The following is a 19,813-nucleotide window of genomic DNA, read 5'->3' as shown; positions in this document are numbered from 1 at the left end:
GAAGGCTGCCATTTGGAGTGATGAGCAGACAACAAGGCGTTTGTCTTCGGGGCCATTTCACTCTCTGTTATTGAATTACAGAATTGGTTGAAGGGAAATAGTGTTGATACACACCAGCGGGACAAAAAAAAAAACAAAAACGCAGCTGTGTGTTTGTGTGGGCAAGTGAGATTTGTGTTTGCTCGCTTAATTATGTGAACACATCTCAGCTGTCAGTGCAGATCTGTAACGTCATTTGTCAGATGTTTGTATTCTTCCCTTTTGGAGTATTTTTCCGTTTAATTTCCATGATAAGTGCATACAACGACTTAGATTCATCTTCTCTGTCTTCTCTTTGAGAGTCCTTGTGTAAAAACTTGTGAACACTTCTGCTGCTGCTACCTTAGAAACAGACAGATAATGATATGTTTGCTACTTGCACATACACAGAAACCATATTATTGTTCTTGAAATGAGAGTCAAAGTGCACTATATACTAGGTTGAAGAGACATTGTCTAAAATATTGCAATAATGTCATTGGTGTGACTTTTTTTTAACCGTGATAACTGTGTTGTGAAAGTCTATTGGTGTGACAGTCCTACTGAAAAGCCAATTTAAGCTACTCCTCAGAAAGCCTGCTAACACTCTGAACCTCAAGCAGTTACTGGGTGTTTATTGCTCCTGTCCTATTTTTTCTCACTCTTGGTTCATTTTTCACTGTAATTTAACCTGCTGCATCTCTATGGAAATGCCAAAACCATGGCTAGAAGTACAGAGAACTGAAAAATGACTTTTGTGCCATATGACCAAGTTATATTGCAATAAATCACCAAAAAAGTTGCATTCCTTTGATTACCTATATTGCAAAAATTGAAAAAAACAAAATCAGGTATGTGCAACATTTTTCCAAATTACTGCTTATTTCTGTAATTTGTTTCCCTTCTTGTCTCCTATCTGCTCTGTGTAAGCACAGCCTGCAGTTCAACCCAGTTCAGCCCAAAAGTTCCTGAATTTTTATCACGACTCTTGTTCACAGCTGAGTCACTGATTGCTTCTTGGTTGTTCCCAGGAGTGCAAGCTTTTTTAGTTATTCACAGAATCTGTCTATTCGAAACACATTTTGTTTTCAAAAGAAAAATGTAGAACAAAGTGACTTTGATGAAATATCTTGACTTTAAGCTTAGATTTGGTTAATTTTACCAGCAGAACAGCCTCTCAAGGACTGTCAGAAAGATGAAAATCTCACAATTCTTTCTTTTCTTACAGTTTCTGGTTATGATGAATGATGTAATTTTGGTCATTTTATTCAGATACATTGAAAGATAACTTGCCTTTCAAACTCACTGGCGGGTTTTAAGGTTCAGAGGGTCAAATAAAATCATTTATATCCTGACATCTGACATACATGCACCTCTAAGTTTCATTTTTTGATGTCACCTGAAGGACCTTTTATTGTTAATATTTAAAATATGTGTTATACATGTTAGGTCAGAAGTGATCACACTTTCTTTGTGTCTCTTCTCACACACAGTTTTACCCTGCTAAAATCAGGAATAGAAATTTAATTAAAAGAAAAATAGGCAGAACTGGAAATAGAATCTGTTTTTTTTTTTTTTTTGTTGTTGTTGTTTTTTTTAGTTCTTTCTTTACTGTCACCTAAAACTAAAAATGTTATCTGCAGGAATCGTGTTGATGATGTTAAGTAGGCACATTTTACTAGAAAACACAAACAAGGGGTTGCAAATACTTTCAGGATAGGACAGAATTTACTGAAAATTTTTAAGGAACTTAGATTTTCTTAGTATTAGATGGTGATAGAATGTGTGAAATTTACAGTTGTGCTCATAAATTTACATACCCTGGCAATATTGTGAAGTATTGTCCTTAAGAAAATATGTTTGATCATGGATAAACTTTTCTTTCTTTTAGGATAAGTGGTCAGACAAAGTTATTTATCATGACGCAATTGTATTTGTGGTGCTCATTCATGTTTTCATTAAAGGATGGTACATATTTTACAAATTCTGCCTGGGTATGTAAACTTATGAGCACAGCTGTATATACCCTAAATTTAGCTTTTTGTAAGGATGTGCTTGCTTAGAGCTTCACCATGCAAAAACACCCCAAAAGCAACAAATTACATGCACCTGTGGCCTTAGCAAGGTCTCTTTTCTACCAAACTTTATATTCATTTCACTTCCTTAGAATATTTTCAGTAAAAATCATCTATCGTGCTGTTTAGTTTCATGAAAACTTGTGTATTCTGGAGTTAAAATGTACCAGTGTTACATTTGCGTGCTCTAACTGATCAAACATAAAGACGATGCATTTTTCTTTATAATCTAACTACAATAAAACTTCTTTGTCTCCTCCTTCTCGTAGGTTTTTAAGGGAGAGGAGGGCGCGTTCCAAATCTCTGGTCTCCAGGGCAACACAGACTACCGTTTTCGCGTGGGTGCCTGCAGGCGTTGCCAGGATACGTGCCAGGAGCTGTGTGGACCACTGAGCCCCTCCTCCTTGTTCACGCTGCGTCGCCAGGAGGCAGCGTCGTCGGGGGAACAGTGCGCCATGGAGACGGGCAAAGGGGTGGGCCTGATCTCGAGCGACGAGCGCTTCGCGGCGTTGATCGTGTGCGTGTTCGCGGGCTTCTCCATCCTCATCGCCTGCTTGCTACAGTACTTCTTTATGAAGTGAGGGAATTTTAACAATAGGATAGAAAGAGAAAGCAAAATCACAGAAAAAAACTTTTAAAAATGTCTATGAAAGAACCGAATGAAATCAAAACAAACACTTGAGATGTACTTCTAAGGCTATGTATGTTTTTTTTTTTGTTTTATTTTAATTTTTTAGTCAAAGTATCGATTCAGGCTTTTCTCACCTTGTTCCTGTTCTTCTGCCTTCACTCGGTTTGGTCTCATTTCTTTCTGTATCTCTGTTGTCTTTGTATCATTGTCTGTCTCATTTGTTAAGGATTTCTGTTGAGGGAAGCCTTCTCTTAGCTGTACCTCAGTTGGGAAAGTAAAAACTGATAATCAAGCCTTAAAATAGCTGTGAGCAAAGCAGTTGCTCCTCAGACTGACTTGCATGTTTTGTTTTGTTTTTTTATTTTGTATCTTTTTAAAAAAAAAAAAAAAACATATTCAATTTAGAAAACGTGTATATTTCTTGACGGTCATTGCCTTACTTTTTTTTTTGGTTCATTCCTCAGTGTTTAATTTGCATTTTTTTTTAATTTTTATTTTTGCTGCAGTCTTTATTCATTCAGCCATATTCAAATGTAGGCCTTCAAAGCTTTAGCTGTTCGTACTTATTCAGTTTGTTACTACTCTACAGGCTGTCGGTCAGGACATGCAATCTGCTCCTGCTCTCACGCACAGGCCAACAAAGACCCGGTCGACGGACGCATGTGCAGACTCATTTACACAACCGTGCACACACATACTAAGATCAAACACTCATGCAATGACAATGAGAAAGACACATTTCCTCCTAAGAAGTCAATCACACATCTGCTCAACTGTTAACACTCAATCACTCACTTGTTCCGCTACCAAAGTGATGCAATCTGTGTGTGGTGTAAGATGCTGCTATTCTGTGATTTTTATTATATCTAAGAAAGAATGGAAAACCAGTAATCTAATATATATATACACTATATATATATATATATATATATATATATATATATATATATATATATATATATATATATATATATATATATATATATATATATATATAAAAGCAAATATCCATGATGATATAAAAGTGATGTAATATAAGTGATGGCAATGTAAGTACAGTGTAAAAGGGGAGGAGTGGACTCTAGGTGCTCATAAACAGCAGCTCTGAGCTCAGTTCAGCAGCTCACAAGGTTGAAGGAGCCCTTCAAACACTGGTCTCGGATCAGAATACGAACCCTTGTAGGTATTCGTATGTTGGGCATAAAATGGCTCAAGGAAGCCACACTGGGATTGTGATTGGCTACAGTTTTTTTTTCTTTTTTTTAAACTAGGAAAAAGGGCTGAGCTGGGCATGCGTCGGTCCTTCCATACTCTACCATCTCAAATACCATTTGCCTATTTATGTGTAGCTTTAGTAGCGATATGTTCCGTAGCTTCACAGACCCAGAGGTGCTAACAGCCTGCCAGCTGGCCGCCCTTCTCAGAGCTGTGTAACCAAGAAAGCCATTAGGAGTTAGCTTGAGCTTTACCCCCATTCCTCTGAAATTTTTTTTAGCCAGAGCAGCGCTGAAGCTCTTTCCTGCTAGTCTGTGAATCGATGCATTTGAAGACTCTTCTCTTTTTTCCCCTCATCTCCTGCCCATAATTATCCGTAATTCCTTTATTTTTATTTATTTTTTTTGCTCTGGTTGCTTCTTTCTCTTGCTTTTTCAATCCATCCCATCATTCTGCACTACTCTCTTTGCTTTCCCCTCTCTCTCTTCTCTATTAAAAGGTGCTTTATTGACATGTAATCAGAGCAGTAGCAAGTCTGTGGTCTCTCCTCAGACGGACATGTTCTCTGAGGACTTGAACTAATGTTCACTAACCAAACAAGCCTTTGACAGAACACAACTCAACAGAACAGGGCATTCTGACACATGTACCACTCCCCGACCTCCCGTCTGAGTCCTGAACCCTTTTTTTTTTTTTTTTGTTATTCACCCCCAACCCCAACAACAAAGCCAAGGTACAACCCAATACATACCCTGCTAATCCAAAGAAGTCACGCTGACCTGCATGATTAATGTGTCCACTTTTGTCGGATGTGGGGGAGGAGGGATCGGATGGGAGACGGAGGTAATGATTAGCTCTGATTGGCAGCCTGTAACGTACCTCAGGGATAAGGCCTTACAGAGGGGAGATCTAATCCTGTCATCCCCCCATCGCTGTCATCATCATCATTATATTAGCCTCTCTTTCTCAGTTTTGTTTCTGTCTTCCTCCCCCCTTTTTTCTGTCTTTCTCTTCTTTTTTTGATGCTGTATCTTGTCCTCTTGTCTATGCTGTGCCTTGCTCCTGTAAGTGTCAGTAAGCAAAGTGGTTTACTAGCTCAAAAAAAAAAAAAAAAAAACCTTTGCCAAAGTTGATGGGAAAGTTAAGGTAGAGTTCTTTTCTAGGTTTTTATTTATACTATATATTTGCATACAGTACTTTACATGCCAATTACAGTGCAATCTTCATTTATTTATTGTTTAAAGATTAAGAGACAAGTGTAGTTATATACTAATTTTTTTCTTGTAGCATGTTTTATTTTTTCTTTTAATTTTTATTTTTTTTCAATGGATGTATGTTAGATTGTATGATTAAGGCCAGCATTCCTTATCTCAGTAACCCTTTAAGTATTTTCTCTTACAGCTGTTGGGAACCTGTAGCTCATCAGTCCATGCATTGCAGTTATCATTGCCGTTTCAAACGTGTAACCAAATGCCTATGTATTTTTTGTTTTTTTGTTTTGTTTCATCTCCTGTTTCGGCCGCGCACAGGCGAACAGTTCTTGTAATGCTTAGAGAGACATGTAGCAAGCCAGGCCTTAGGGTCAGTTCAAGTCATCTGTATTGGGATAAACATTGCTGCCTTTGGCTTTTTTTTTAAAAAAAATTACTGATTAGTGTTATAATGAAGCTTCTGATATCTTTTTACTGTTTTTATTGCCAAAGTGCAGGCTTCTCTTTTTTCGTGTCCACTAGATGTTGCGTTCGCAGTCGTCTAAAGGGTTCTGTGATGTTCTTCTGTAACGACACAACATTATTATTATTATTATTATTATTATTATTATTATTATTATTATTATTATTATTATTATTATTATTCTCTCAAAAGGAAAAAAAGACATTACCTTGATCTGTGATTATGCTTCTTTTCATATTATCTTTTATTATTTTTGGGGGGGGTTTTGTAAAGCGAAAACAAATGTGCCATTTTTGAAATGTGTAGCCCCTTTTGGAGGAGAGTTCTTATTTTTTTCACACATAACCTGATTTCTCACTGAAAAGGTAAAGAAGGCAAAAAAAAAAAAAAAAAACACCCAACACAATCATGCGATGATTTCAGGCAGACAATAATAATGATATTGACGATTCGTTTTTCAGGCTAGTGCTGGTATAGCAGTAGTGAGTGTTTTTGTATCCAGTGTTTTTTGCTAAGAGATGATATACAGAGATATCTATAGAGCTATAGAATGAGATGGTAAATACGTTATGACTAACAGAGTTGAAGCACTTTTTTTATGCTGAGCATGAGGCTTGATGAGTTTAATGTGAGCGATCCTTTACTCATTTCCAAACACTACTGCCAACGGCGTCTGTTACACTCATTGGCATTATTGTTGTCGTTGGCGTCACTGTGACATTTGGCATTACTGCAGCACTGTTCTGCGCTACTCAAATGGCACCCTGCTCCCCAAATAAACTGCGGTTCACGAGGGAGTGCGGTGCCTTCGTCAGACGTGCTCCTTGTGTGTCTCCCTAAACCTGTTGCATTGCAATCGACGGATGACATATGAGGTGTCCTGTCCTTAAACCCACTGATGTTACATTGTCCAGCCCCCTTTTTATTCCCCACATTTCCAAGCCTTAATGCCCCACTGGGAGAGCAGGGGTTCGCCTTGTGTTTGGTCCACGTCAGGCCAGTTATGCTAGTGTTGAATAGTCTGACGTTAACGCAGTGTTGACCAGAAGGCTTCATATTTGTGGGTAGGGTACTCCCTTTATGTGCTGTGTTGTTTTTATTTTCAAATGCTGGTGATTTTTCTAGAACCCCCTCCCCACTCACCCTGCAGGTCCTGCACATTTTAGCGGGTAAATCAAGAATGAGAGACAATGTTTTTTGCCCAGCAACCCCACGTCTGTGCCTTCTGATCAGTTTTTATTATTTTCTCTTTTTTTTTTGTACATTTTACAGTAAGTAGAGATTTTGACTGAGAGATTGGCGATTTGACAAACGTACAGAGACTCACAGGTATTTAACTATTTTTTAAGCGAGACAAAAAAAAACCATATTTTTACCTCACGATTTAAATACAAACATTCCAATGTTGTCATGGTCTACGAATTGAGAAAAAAAAAAGAAAAGAAATTCATGCATTTCTTCTTGTATTGTAAATGTTAGACAATTTCATATGCATTATATAAAAGAAACTGCCATATCAATTTTAATGTATAGATTTTTGCAAATACTACCCTATGTATGTAAGACGTAACTGTATCGGTAGCGTATATATAATATATTTATGCCCAATAAATGTTTTAATTTTTTTTCTGACTTTGATGGCAACTGTTTCTTTATTGTGTGTGTCACTGTCCATCAACATTTCTGCAAACATAAACACAGTTAGGTCCATAAGTGTTTGAACAGTGGCAAAACTTTTACGATTTTGTACTATTACCCCACCACCGTGGATTTGAATTGAAATGAAGAAATCAACATGTGACTGAAGTGTAAAGTTTCAGCCTTAAATTAAGAGATTTAACAAAGATACTGCGTTAATTGTTCAGGAATTACAGACATTTCTTGGTGACCCCCCCCCCCCCCGACACCTTTATGACATCTAGCCAGGTTGAAAAAGCTCTCAAGGAGGTAGCTGTAACATTTACAAAATCTACAATCAAGAGTTACCTTAAATACAGAGTTAATTTAATGCAACCAACTCGCATTGCTCAAACCTGGCAAAGTTAAGAATAGAGTTTTTACATAGTCCTTTTTCTGAGGTTTCAAAGTAATTAGAAAGTCATTTTAATCAACTCTGGACTTTTTTATCTCCTTGATGTGTCATGAAATAATGAGGAAACAGGTCACATCTGCTCATAAATCGACTTAAAATAGTGCTCAATTACATTGGAGCCTCTTAAAGAAGGACGGACTATGTAAAATACTACTGTAATTCCTGAACAGTTAGTGCAATATTTTTGTCTAGAACAGACTTTACTAGAACACATCTAAGAAAAAAAAGGTCCAGTTTTGGAAAAAGATTCTTTTGACAGATGTAACTGAGATTAACCAGAATGATGAGAGGAGAGGAGCCAGGAGGAGGAAAGGAATCCTGATCCACAGCAGACCACATCATTCATCATGCATGGTGGAGGCAGTATTATGGCATGAACATGAATGGCTGTCAGTGGAACTGAGTTACTGATGCTACTGTTGATTTTTACTGTTGTCAGAAGCAATAGGATCATTTCTGAAGTGCATGCAGCTGTAAAAGCCTTTTTTTTCATTGTTGGTTAAGCCTCCCACCACACGGGGGAGTAGTGCTGCAGGGAGTTAAGCAGAGGTAATAAAATCAGGAGGTGAGTTGTCACAGGTGTTCTTGACAGGAAGTTGATGTGCTTCAATGTTTGACAGCCAGTACTGGATCGTTATTATTACTGGAAATGGTAGATATTTTGTCATTTTGCATGCATCTATGCAGCTTTCTGGTCAGATTCATTCAAATGTTGCAAAACTGATAGAATGACAAGATGCATAATGACCCAGAGCTTGTTACAAAAGCAAAACAAGTGCATCTAAAGACAAAGAAATTGAGCGTCTTTCAAAGGCAGAGTCAGGTCACCTTAACCCAACTGAGCTTCTTTGAGCTCAAACAAACAACAACCGGAGGCAACTGCAATAAAAGGCCTGGTGAAGAGTCTCAAGAGAGAAAATTCAGCTTTTGGTGATGTCTATGGGTTCCAGACTTCAGACAGCCACTGACTGCAAAGGATTTACATGCAAGTATTAACAATAATCCTCATTTTTCAAATTATATTAAGTTACTTTTATGCTTGTGAAAATGAGGGGCTATGCCAATAAATGTAATTCCTAAACATTCAATATTTTTGCTAAACCCTATTAATCAAAGTTCAAAGTCCACACCTGATTGCTTTGTTACAAATTGTAAAGAGGCAAAATTTGAAAAAATGTTTCTGTTGGACATGACTGCTTTACAATTAGTGGTGTGTATTGTATTGTTTTGAGTACGAGTCATTTTTTTTCGATAAACACTGGAGGCTAAATAGACAGATATTTGGTCAATGCAAAAACAATTTCTCTGACATCCAGTGTTGTGTGGCAGCATTGATTTTCATCCTCAAGATTTAATAAGAGAACGATGATGTTCCCCTGCTCAGAGGCACCTCATTGCACTGCTGCAAACACAGAGGAGAACTAATATTTATAACATAATGGTCTGAACTCATCTGATTTAAGTTTAGAACTGTAATTCATTTTTAATCTCACTGCGATGCTTTTATGTAATCACAGACTGTTAGACCTTTTGTCACTTAAGGTTCAAGGGTGTAGAGTGAGTGTAAATGTGTATCTGTGTGTCAGATTTACTCACCAGTGGCTTTGATAGTGTTTAGCCAGATACCAGCGAGAACAGTAAATCACAGACGTTATTATCCCCTGCTGTCCCTGAGGGCAGCTGGAAAGACACTGCAGCACTGCACACTCGATTCCCCTCAACCCGAAACAACCTGAGGACCACTGAGGAAAATTAGTCTTTTGACCCTTTGTGCTATCCTTGATCCTTTTACTTTTAGAGGTGTTAAAATTGTACATTTCTTTGATGGCAAAACAAACAGCATCCTCTATCTCGCGCTTATCTTTTTCTAATTTAGCTGAAGTACAACAGCAATAAAACAAAACCCTGTTGTTGGGAAGTGCACTGTAAGCAATGTGGCCATGTGATGAAAGCTGAAGGATAACTGAAGCTGAAGGATAAAGCAGTCAGGCAGCATCAAGTGGTTTTGGAATAGCTTGTGAATGATGCTACTACTTCTTGACAAGAAGGGTAATTTAGGTGACTGAATGTTGTATAGTTGGGCGATTCTTGGTGTCAGGTGCATCTGTTCTGACATCTCTGAAGAACAGTGGCATCAAACAGAACCCAAGCCCCCATTACAACCCCTGTTGTAATAGGGGCAAAACCCAAAGGAGAGAAAATATAATGCGCCTCTGTGGATTTTTCATTTACATGTGGAGCACAGAGCTTCAGATTAATAGCTGGATGAGGTGCAGGATTCAGGCTTCAGATTTGAAGTCTTGTTTAGATGAATAGTTCTTAAAGGAGATTGCTCAAGAAGTTGTTGCGCTGATCTCCACCCTGCAGCTTTGAGATTCTGTACCATCCCAGATTGTCAGATAACATTCTATTGGTCTGCAAGGTTTCTAACACATGCAATAAATAAATTCAAACGCCTGTGAGGGTGAGCATTTACAATCCATGCCTGTGTTTGTACACCAGCAACTCTTAACTAGTACCAGCCATATAAAAGTATGTGATAAAGATGGAGATAGATCTACACTCTTCTTTATTTCCACCTCTTCCTGTTTGTCTAAAGTCCACTCTCTACTCGACAGCCTACATTTAAATTACCTCTCATGGAGTCTGACTCACTGATTGAACCACTTGCCGTTCACCTTTTGTTTTATTGCTTATATTTCCATTGCAAATTATTTTGTATTTGGACATCTTGTCCTCACTGCTGTTTTTTTCCTTTTACATGTCTTCTTCTCATCACTTACCATCCAGTCCATATACTATGAGATACCAGCCCAACTTCAGTTTAGACACGCTGTCTCCTTCATTACCTTTAGATTTCATAATCATCCCAATGTTCTCAGCCAAGCTGCTGAACTTATTGCCCTGAAAAGGTTTTGCGACCTCTTTAGGTGTTTTGATCATGTACCTGGGGTGAACTCAGAAGTCACTGAAGGCTCCTTTAAGCTGTGCTTGATATCAACAGCGCCTGCTGTCTTTGAAGCTGTCTGAAGTGATAGACTGATGCTTTGCCTGGTGGCCACCAAATTCCAGCTGAGATGACGGAGAACAAACCGCTGTGCGTCTGTGTTAAAATTACAATCCAGTGACTGGTACTGCACCCTACTGAGACTAGCATTACATAACAGATACAGCAGGGTCAGATGGGGGAAAGATTACAGGCCCTGTTGAGGTGTGGTGTGTGTCTCTGAAGCCGCTCTGGACAGTGTTTGCATCAGCGATGTTTGATGTGGGTGGAAAGGCGGTGTTAAGTTGGCGCTTCGCCAACCTGATTGCAATTTGCTTTTCATATGTTTAGGACAAGCAGTTACTTGACTGTAAAGTGTGTGCCAGCTTACACAAGGAATAAAAATATTGTTTACAAAAGAAAAAACTAAGAAAAAGTGAGTTTTTTCTTTTTTATTATCTTTACAGGACTTTATCATTGACAGATACATTAACCAACTGCAGATATTCACAGACATTTTCCAAAAGAAGAAAATAGGAATCAGTTTTTACTCTTTTAATCAGTATACGTCCTGTACATTAATAAATAATTTGTAAGGTTATCAGTATTTACAGTCAGAAACATTCAGTTGACAGAGATACATTCTTCAGAGCCAGGAGGCTGTGTTTTAAATCCAGTGAAGATTTTTGGGAGGCTGCTGCGGTGATTTGGACTGTTGAAATGATCTAAGTGTAAAGCATTACAGAGCAGCTATTTACAAAATAACATAAGAATGACGTCACTTACGGATAGTTCACTGATCATCTTTGACCCGAAGGCCGCATGACACACTTTACAAAATTCATTCACCTTTATATTTCCATCTTTTGCTTTATTTAATGCACTCTTAAGGGAGATAAGATAGTGTTGAAAAGTGTTCTTGGTGTGACATTTTGGTCAGGATTGGGCACATTTAGAGTGCTTCTATTTCAGTTCACATGCTTTTATGTGCTGTTTTAAACAGGCCAGCCATTAGGGCTCATGGACAGAGGGGACAAAATATTCCAAATTGGGCCCCATACCCACTTGTCATACTTGTTTTCCAACCGTAGACCTTTGCTTTAACCCTGTTGGCCTTGTGCCGAAGTCATCCTGGCCTTGTCACCCATGAAAACTTTTAACTTCTATGCGTAGAAAATTAATAGACAAGACAAATAAGACTTACATTATACAATTTAAATTGTGCGTGTTTTATTTAACTAGTACAGAACTCGGTCTGACTGTTCATTTTTGGGAGTAATAAACAATTTGTGCCAGAGATAAGTGTAGTAATAGGACAGCTAATGCACAAAGCATAAAAAATCTTGACAAATCTGACAATGACTTAACAAAAAGCTGCTACATATGAGTATGACTGGATCCACAGATTTGGCACATTGTAATAAGAAATAAGGTCCTGTAGTGTTTGTTGAATGAATGTAATCAACATCAGTACACCTGATGGCTTTGGTGCTAAAAAAAAAGTCAACAGTGTTTCAGTGGTGCACAGCTCACAAGACTCAGACAGCTCAAGTGTTTATGGCCACTGGCATGTTCATTTATAAGGTAGCATTCATCAGCTAGCTTTGTCCCACCCACCAGACTGACACTTCATAAAAGCTCTGCACATCTGTACACAGTGACCCATGAAAATTTAGTGATCTTCATGCACATTTCTAATGACATATCAAGAGGAACGCAGATTGAACATTGTTGCTCGTTTATCAGTGATATCTAAACACAAAAATCAAGTGACAGGCACATATTCTGGAAATGCTGTCTCCCAGTCACTGAAAATAAACCACTGCTGTGCAGAGCGTGGATATAAAAGCATGTTTTCTTCATTTCAGGGACTGTCCACTGACCCTTGTTGGCAGCATCATCACAACATGGACTTGAATTTCCAAGAAACAGGGCACTGAACGTAACTGACAACCGTAACGTAGTATACATCTTCAGACAGTCTCTCAGCTAGTCACAGGAATCACACCCAAAAGCATACTACACACATACAAATGTCTCTTCCACACAGACACACACACTGCACCTCTGTCCCTCTCTGAAGGAGTACAGAGCAGTGCCACAAATTCTACAGTGCTTTCTTTGTCATCCAGAATACGAATACAATATAAGGCATTTATAGATGTCTGTGACATTTATATATGTGCATGTACACTGGCATGCACACTCCTGATATTCACTTTTGGATCAATATGTATTTTGCACTCCACCAGTCATGTTTCTCAAATGTTGCTGATTGTGTTGTATGAATGATATGTGGCACTTGCTGAAATAAACAGAAAATGAACTTCTAGGCTATAATATTAGTAAGGATAAAAAAAAACAATATTAAGAAGAAGTTTTATTTATGCCTGTTGAACTTATGTGGATCGTATTTTTCTCATCACTTTTGTTTTCAGTCAGGTAAAGGCTGGTGCTCTCAGCAGTTATGAACTCGCCCTGACAGAAATAATGGCTTTTAGGTGAGTATTCTCAACATATGACTGATAGCTTGACTCATTACATCCAGACATGTTGACAGTCGTGCGTTTAGAAGCTGACTGTGGACTCCGTCCAGCCGTTGGAAACGTCTCCCTTCACGGTGCTGGCTGTGCGTCCTCGTGCCGGATGGCTGTCGGTCAGGCCGAAGAGGCGCGCCGCTGCGCCCCGGTATTTCCAGGACATGGTGTTGTAGAGGATGGGGTTGATGGCGGCACTCAGGTAGAAGAGAACCACGGACACCAAGCTGCAGTACTCGGACAACACCGACAGCAGCGGGGATGGAGCGTCCAGGGAGCGGAACTGCAGGTACCGACCCACATGGAACGGTAACCAGCACAGGACGAAGGCCAGAACAACCACCACTGGAGGAAGAAGAGGAAAGAAAGAAGTAAGTGGATGCAGACATTGTTGTGGATGAAATACACTGCAAATTAACTTATGTTAACTTTAGATAATATATTGCTGTATATAACAAAGTTTAAAGGTAAATGATTTACAATCTCTCCAACTCACCCAGCATCTTGATGGTCTGTCTGTTGCTTTTGTCCCTGTGAGCTACACGGGAGCTCATGTTTGTCTCCCTGTGTCTCTGCCACAGCCGGCGCCCTATGAGGCTGTAGAGAACCGTCAGACAGAAGACTGGCATGAAGAAGAAAACGGAGCTCAGCCACACCATGGCTCCCATCAGGCCCGACTCCACTGCGTAATGCGTCATCTTACACTCCCTGGTGTCACCAGTCTCCAAGTACCAGCCAGTCTCGTTCATCCACGAGCTGAAGTTTGGTGGTGGTCCCATGCTGTCCCGTTCTACTCCCACCATAACAAACACAGGGCCGGCGCTCAAAAGGGAGACTGTCCAGAGAAGAAGTATTAAAGCGCGTACTCGCCTTTTGGTCACTAGCGCCTTTGCGCGCAGCGGGAAACAGATCGCCAGATAGCGCTCCACTGACAGCGCGGTGATGCTGAGGATGGTGGAGTACGTGCACGACTCTGATACGAACTGAAAGAGTTTGCAGAGCGCGTCCCCAAAACGCCAGGGCCGGTACCGCCACATGCGGTAGAGGTCCAGTGGCATACAGAGGAAGATGAGCAGGTCTGACACCGCCATGCTGCACAGGTACAAATTGGTGGTGGTGCGCATGTCCCGGTACTTGCTGACCACCAAAATGGTCATGACGTTCCCGACCACCCCTACCAGGAACAGCAGCGTGCAGGCGATGGTGATGGCCGTGAGGAGAGGAATTGAATAGTAATTGAGAGGAGGCTGGGTAGGGTTCAGGATAGTGGCGTTGTGGGTCTCCTCCCAGCTGCAGTTATGGGAGAGGCACTCCGAGTGATTGGGCCAAGATGGCATGCTGTAGCCGCGCGGTTATTCACGGGGCCACTCGTGCCCCTGACTGCTGAAGTCACCCCGGGTCTGGGACACCTCATTCCCCTTGTTGCTGCACTATCCTGCCGTCATCTTTGTCTCGGGTTCGGGTGGCTGCGCGTGGCAGGCGTGCGTAAAACCAGATGTTCTTGCGCGTAATTGTTTTCTTTGACGGTGAAACAAGTTAAAATTCGGAGCTGACAGAAAACATCCGAGAATCTCCAGCCAACATTTAGTCCTCTTCACACTCTAACACAAACATGAGGCTATTTGAGGTCGATCCAAATCATCCACTTCATCTGCAACACGCACTTTGAAGTACCCCTTAAGTACGTGTCCAAAGGAAGAGTGTTAAAAAGCAAATGAAATGCTGTACATTTGTAAGCTACATATCACCTGCCAAATTATAGCTGTCCGTATTCCAATCAAAACAAACACATCAGAAAACAACACAAACACATATTGTCCAAAAAAAAATCGAAAACTTAAAGACTGGTTATCTCCTGCATCCTTTCTGTTCCCGTGAGCCACCAGAAGCTCGTTCTTCATGCGCCAACGCGTCCCAGAGAGTTCCCATCACCAGCAGTACGTCCCTGCCTTTACGCGTCAGTTCAAACCATAGGAGTGGATGGATTGACGAGTTGCATCGGGCAGCATGTGACGGTGAGTCAGACTCAGGGTCGTAATGATGCGGCAGCAGCAGTGAACATCTGTCCTGGGAAGGACACCGGAGGTCAAATTCAGCCAAATACGAACGGATAAACAACAACCACCGTGAAAACAAATGCTGTGCGGCGGAAGGGGGACAGTTTTATAAAACTCACAAAAACGACGAATGAACGATGCATTGTCAACATAATCATAAAAATAGGAGTTAAGATGATTAAAGTGGAATAAAAAGTAGTTGAGGCTGACTAAAGAAATCCACCCTGGCACCTCACTTCTGCTCCTCTAGTTATGCTGAACATCCAGTGTGTGCATGCTGACTCCCTGTGCGCAAAACATCATAGCCAGGTGGAGTGGTGCTGCTCCAGGGAGGGAGGTGTGGGGGTCTGCAGTGAGTCCAGTGTTGCAACACCGCCTACCGGTGCTGTTGGGGCAGTAATGGCTGGGGGTTGATACTCACCAATTTCAGCAAATCGGTATTTACCACCAAGTCGTAGAGAGGAGACAAGAGTGACATCAAGTGTCCTTCAGTAAGACTAAATCTGCTACAGAAGTGTGGTTTTGGCAGCTAATTTAGCAAGGAGGTGAGTAAAAAGTTTTTTCCCCCATATTAATGGACAAAACATAAATTCCTATCAGGCTTTTGTTCATTCAAATTATTTGCATATCAAAATCATTTTAAAAGATCAATCTGGGACAGAAATATCTCAGAATTTCACTCTGCCCAAATGGAGTTGTGTAATTACAGGTCATAAAGAATTAAATTGCATTATATTCAGTCCAGATTTAATTTAAGACTCCAAGTTGCCTAGAGCAGAGTGAGAACTGGGGCCATGGTGCATTTAAGAACCCACATTACTCCTGTTTTATCTCAAGCACACTGGTTGCAAAAAAACATTTAAGACAGATTTAAACATTAAATGTAGTATAAGAAATATATTCATATCAAACTTGTAATGAGATTAGAGCAGAGGCACATTAGCAACCTATTTAATTACCACTAGATTATAGACTCCATCGCTCTCTAAGTACTCACATTATATTTGGCCACAGTGCCTTACAAAGACAGGCAACAGTAGAAGTAGTATGTTAAAGAAAAAAGGGTATTAATCTTAAAGGCAAACTTCGTAGCAGCTAAATAACTTATAAAACCTTAATTCCATGAATTTTATGTGCATTATTATTATAAATCCACTCCAAGCATGTTTAAAGATGTATAAACATTCTCTAGTTACAATAATAGCACGTGTCTGATAGGATTTTACCAAAAAAGTTAAAATGACACATACAACCCTCTTCTTTTTAAAAAAAAAAAAAAACTAAAATATATGGTAATGCAAATATTATTTGTCACTTTGAAAAGTGTCTTCAACATCACAGAATGTCCAGATTTTATGTATGTGCAATGGTGGCTTTAAGTTTCCATGTCACACTGAAGCAAGTTTCCTATTGGATGGGCGTCTATGTAATGTCACAAATCCTGCTCGCAAGTACACACCTTAAAATTGCTGTGAGCTCAGAGAAGTTTTCCATTTTCGCCACATGAATTTGAAAACAACCGTCTACTGTCAACTCTGAACACTCATAATTGTGCACAGTAAAGGTCAAACTTTCATAAAAACCCCAAAAAATGGGTAGTGAGAATGTCTATTTAACATTTTTTCCATGAATTAAATATTAATTCACAATATATTTCCATTGTAGGTTCCAATTAATTAATTAAATTCCAAAATTCCAACTTCCACACACCTGCAGTGCAAGAAATAAAATAATCTTACTGTAAATACTTCTTTTGCCTCCTCTTAAATTAATGTAAATTACTTAAGTCATAAAATGCATTTTATTCTGTTGAACATCAACTTAAATGCATTTAGGCTCCTACAGTCGTCTCATAGCACTTCACAGAGTAATACCATTCATTATCTGTAAGTTAATACAGCTAAATATATGATTTCGAGGTAGCTATACTTTATTTCTAGCAGGACTGTTGGTAATAAATTTGTGAGTTTCTGCTTTAAATTTTCATTCAATTTAGTGTCTCATTCATGTGACAGAACAAACTCAATGTGCATCGAAACTGGTTAATTTTACTCTAGTTTGGTTTTAATAACCCCCAAATTCTTCAAAGAACACATTGATAATACAGGATGTACTCTTGCAGTCTTTACAGTCAGCTTTGACATAATTATGCTCTCATGACTACAAGACTGACATATTTAGATCGTTTTTTATCACTCAGTCTGAAGTGCAAATCACAATTACATTTGCAGTTTATTTCTGCTTGTCCTGCACTGATCTTCATGTCTCAAATATTTTCTCTCTGCCCTTTGAGCTCTGTGTATCCACAGATACCATTATGTTTATGACCTGATCATAATGTGTGTGTGATTAAAGGGGGAGTGAGAAGGTGAGCAGGTGATAAATAGATAGAGAAAGAGGAAACAGAGCTCAACGGTGGACAGAACGCACATAGGACACTCGTCAGGACAGTTTACAAGACCTTTTTCATCACGTCTGGTAGGTTTCTGCCTGTTATTTGATGTTTATATGTGTCCAGATTGTGATATATGTGTGTGTTTGGATGCTGAAAACTTTATTCTATAAGCTTTATACTTTTATACTGAGAAATGTGTACTGTGTAAAGTACATTTCATGGACCTGTGCTCACAAAAAATGGTGTTAAAAGCCAAACAACAAGCTTATATCACTATTTATGAAGACAAAATGCCAAAATTGTCCTGGTTCAAGTGCAACAGGAGGTAATGACAGCAACACAGGGTGTCTTCTTTGAATTGTCACGGCTGTATTTAGTGTATTTGAGAGCGATTTCTCTGTTTGGCTTTTTACGGTTGTGAGCTTTGTGAAGTTCCCTGTAGTTTCCAGCAGTGCATCTCTTTGTCTGATCTTTTTTTTAAAGGATTTTATTGCTGCATGTTCCGTACATGGAATACATTTACCACTTAATTGTTTCTGTGCTGTACTTCTGTACGGTTCGTGTGCATGTAGACGTGATAAAGTGCGGATGAGTGTTTGGGTGTCATTTTATCTGCAGTGGGCCTCCAGGGTGTGTTAGATTGCAGGTTAAAGTCCCTGTCCATCATAAGGAGACACACACATCTGGCATCAACGAGTGTGTGTGCTCCATTTGTGAGGAGTGCAGGAGTTTGCTTCATCCACTAGATGGAAGGAGAGATCTTGAATGTGTGGATGTTTGCGTGTGGCTGCTGGATAATGAATGGTTTTGTAGTACAGGTATGCAGATTAGAGGCCTTTAAGTGTGGTCATAGTTAGTGTACACACAGGTTGAAGTGAAAACAAACAAATCAGATTTTTGAACGCAGCTTTGCTTTTTTGTCAACACATTTGGGTTTTTGAAGCTCACAAACAGTCTTTTTGATTATTTTTAAAGTGCTTTGCTGGTTTGTCACTTGTGTTTGCAAATCGATAAAGACACGCAAGTACAGACAGATGCATGAAATCGAGCGTCAGCAAAATAAAGAGAGAGGAAAGTGGCAGAGTGTGAAATGATGATCTAACAGGCAGTACCAGTGTCAGTATTTTCTCCCCCAGAGGACTCCTCCTACTCCACCAGAAGGCAAAGCACTTTTGGTTGTCCAATGAGGGCAGCTCAAGGGAGGAATCTCTCTCTGCGATTGGTCCAGAGTTGCAGAGACCCCTCCCTTCCTGAGGAGTTGGAGAGAGTTCACAGTTAGTTTTTCTCAGCCACAGTTACTGAGTTGCAGAACAGAAGGAGCTCAGAGTTAGCTGTCTGCTGCTGCTGTTGCTGCTGCTGCTGCTGCTGCTGCTGCTGCTGCTGCTGCTGCTGTACAGCTCTTTGTCCGCTCTGCCGGACAGTGAATGCTTCGGCTTTGTCGTCCATTCAGTGAAGTGAAGTGGACTGATCAGACCAACCAGCATGTGGGCTGCACGTCCACAAAAAGAGCAGGTTGGTAATGTCTCCCTCTCTGTTTGTCTCTGTGTCTGCTCTGTTCTATTTGCGTCCATGGGCTTTGGGAGACATGTGTGCCTCTGTGACACTCCTTGGTTTTGGGTTATCAGTGGGATCATGTTTGAGAAATCTTAGTATGTTATTCTTCTTGCTGATCCTGCATGCTGGAAATGTTGTTTTGCAGCCTCGAAAATATGTAGTTTACAAGACAAGGTGTAACTATGTGTGTTTATCTTGGAAATACACATCTTGAAAGTGTAAAGATCTTCGACTGATGGTGTTTGGAGATCAGTTTTGATCCTTTAGTGGAAGGTGTTTATTCTTTTCATGTTAAAGAATGCAACAAACAGTGCGCTACCTGTTGCATAAGACTGCACAGGTGTGCGTTGGCCTCTTGCACCCTTCTCATACTCTGCTGTGAAAGTTGGTTGCTTCAGCTGGAATGTCATGGGAAGACTGGAGATATTTCTCTCCGCTGTTCGCTCATACAAAACCAGCCCCTTCCTCCCTCCGCTCTCCACTCTTCTTCTGTTGTCTTTGCAACTGATATCTCTGATTCTGACCTCTGGCATTCAGTAGTCTTGTTGCACAGGCAGTGCTCACAAGCATGACCTCAAT

At 39.9% G+C, this 19,813-nt stretch overlaps 3 protein-coding genes across 6 annotated transcripts in view; 2 read left to right on the top strand and 1 right to left on the bottom strand.

Annotated features, from left to right (window-relative positions):
• Positions 1-2,838, top strand: part of fndc3ba (fibronectin type III domain containing 3Ba) — a 103,868-nt gene extending 101,030 nt beyond the window's left edge. For all 3 annotated transcript variants that reach the window (XM_023271920.3, XM_023271912.3, XM_055006176.1), the window contains one exon: positions 2,363-2,838. In XM_023271920.3, the coding sequence (XP_023127688.2) occupies positions 2,363-2,674 (312 nt within the window). In that variant the 3' untranslated portion in view covers positions 2,675-2,838. The remainder of the gene's footprint in view (positions 1-2,362) is intronic.
• Positions 2,839-11,128: 8,290 nt separating this feature from the next.
• Positions 11,129-15,614, bottom strand: ghsra (growth hormone secretagogue receptor a). The gene is given in 3 exon segments (XM_023272512.3): positions 11,129-13,573; positions 13,725-14,577; positions 14,580-15,614. Coding segments are annotated over 3 exon segments (1,230 nt in total). The 5' UTR covers positions 14,643-15,614; the 3' UTR covers positions 11,129-13,259.
• A 2,026-nt stretch (positions 15,615-17,640) lies between these two features.
• Positions 17,641-19,813, top strand: part of pld1a (phospholipase D1a) — a 43,141-nt gene continuing 40,968 nt past the window's right edge. The window contains exon 1 of one of the 2 annotated variants that reach the window (XM_023271931.3): positions 17,641-17,763. The gene's annotated coding sequence lies outside the window, so the exon portion shown is untranslated. Of the gene's footprint in view, positions 17,764-19,002; positions 19,193-19,813 lie in introns of those variants that run through there. The other variant, XM_023271939.3, reaches the window with a different exon arrangement.

Source organism: Amphiprion ocellaris, chromosome 20, assembly GCF_022539595.1.
Source record: "Amphiprion ocellaris isolate individual 3 ecotype Okinawa chromosome 20, ASM2253959v1, whole genome shotgun sequence".
Taxonomy (NCBI): Eukaryota; Metazoa; Chordata; class Actinopteri; family Pomacentridae; genus Amphiprion; species Amphiprion ocellaris.
Note: the sequence above shows the minus strand (reverse complement) of the source record. Positions and strands in the feature narration are given on the sequence as shown.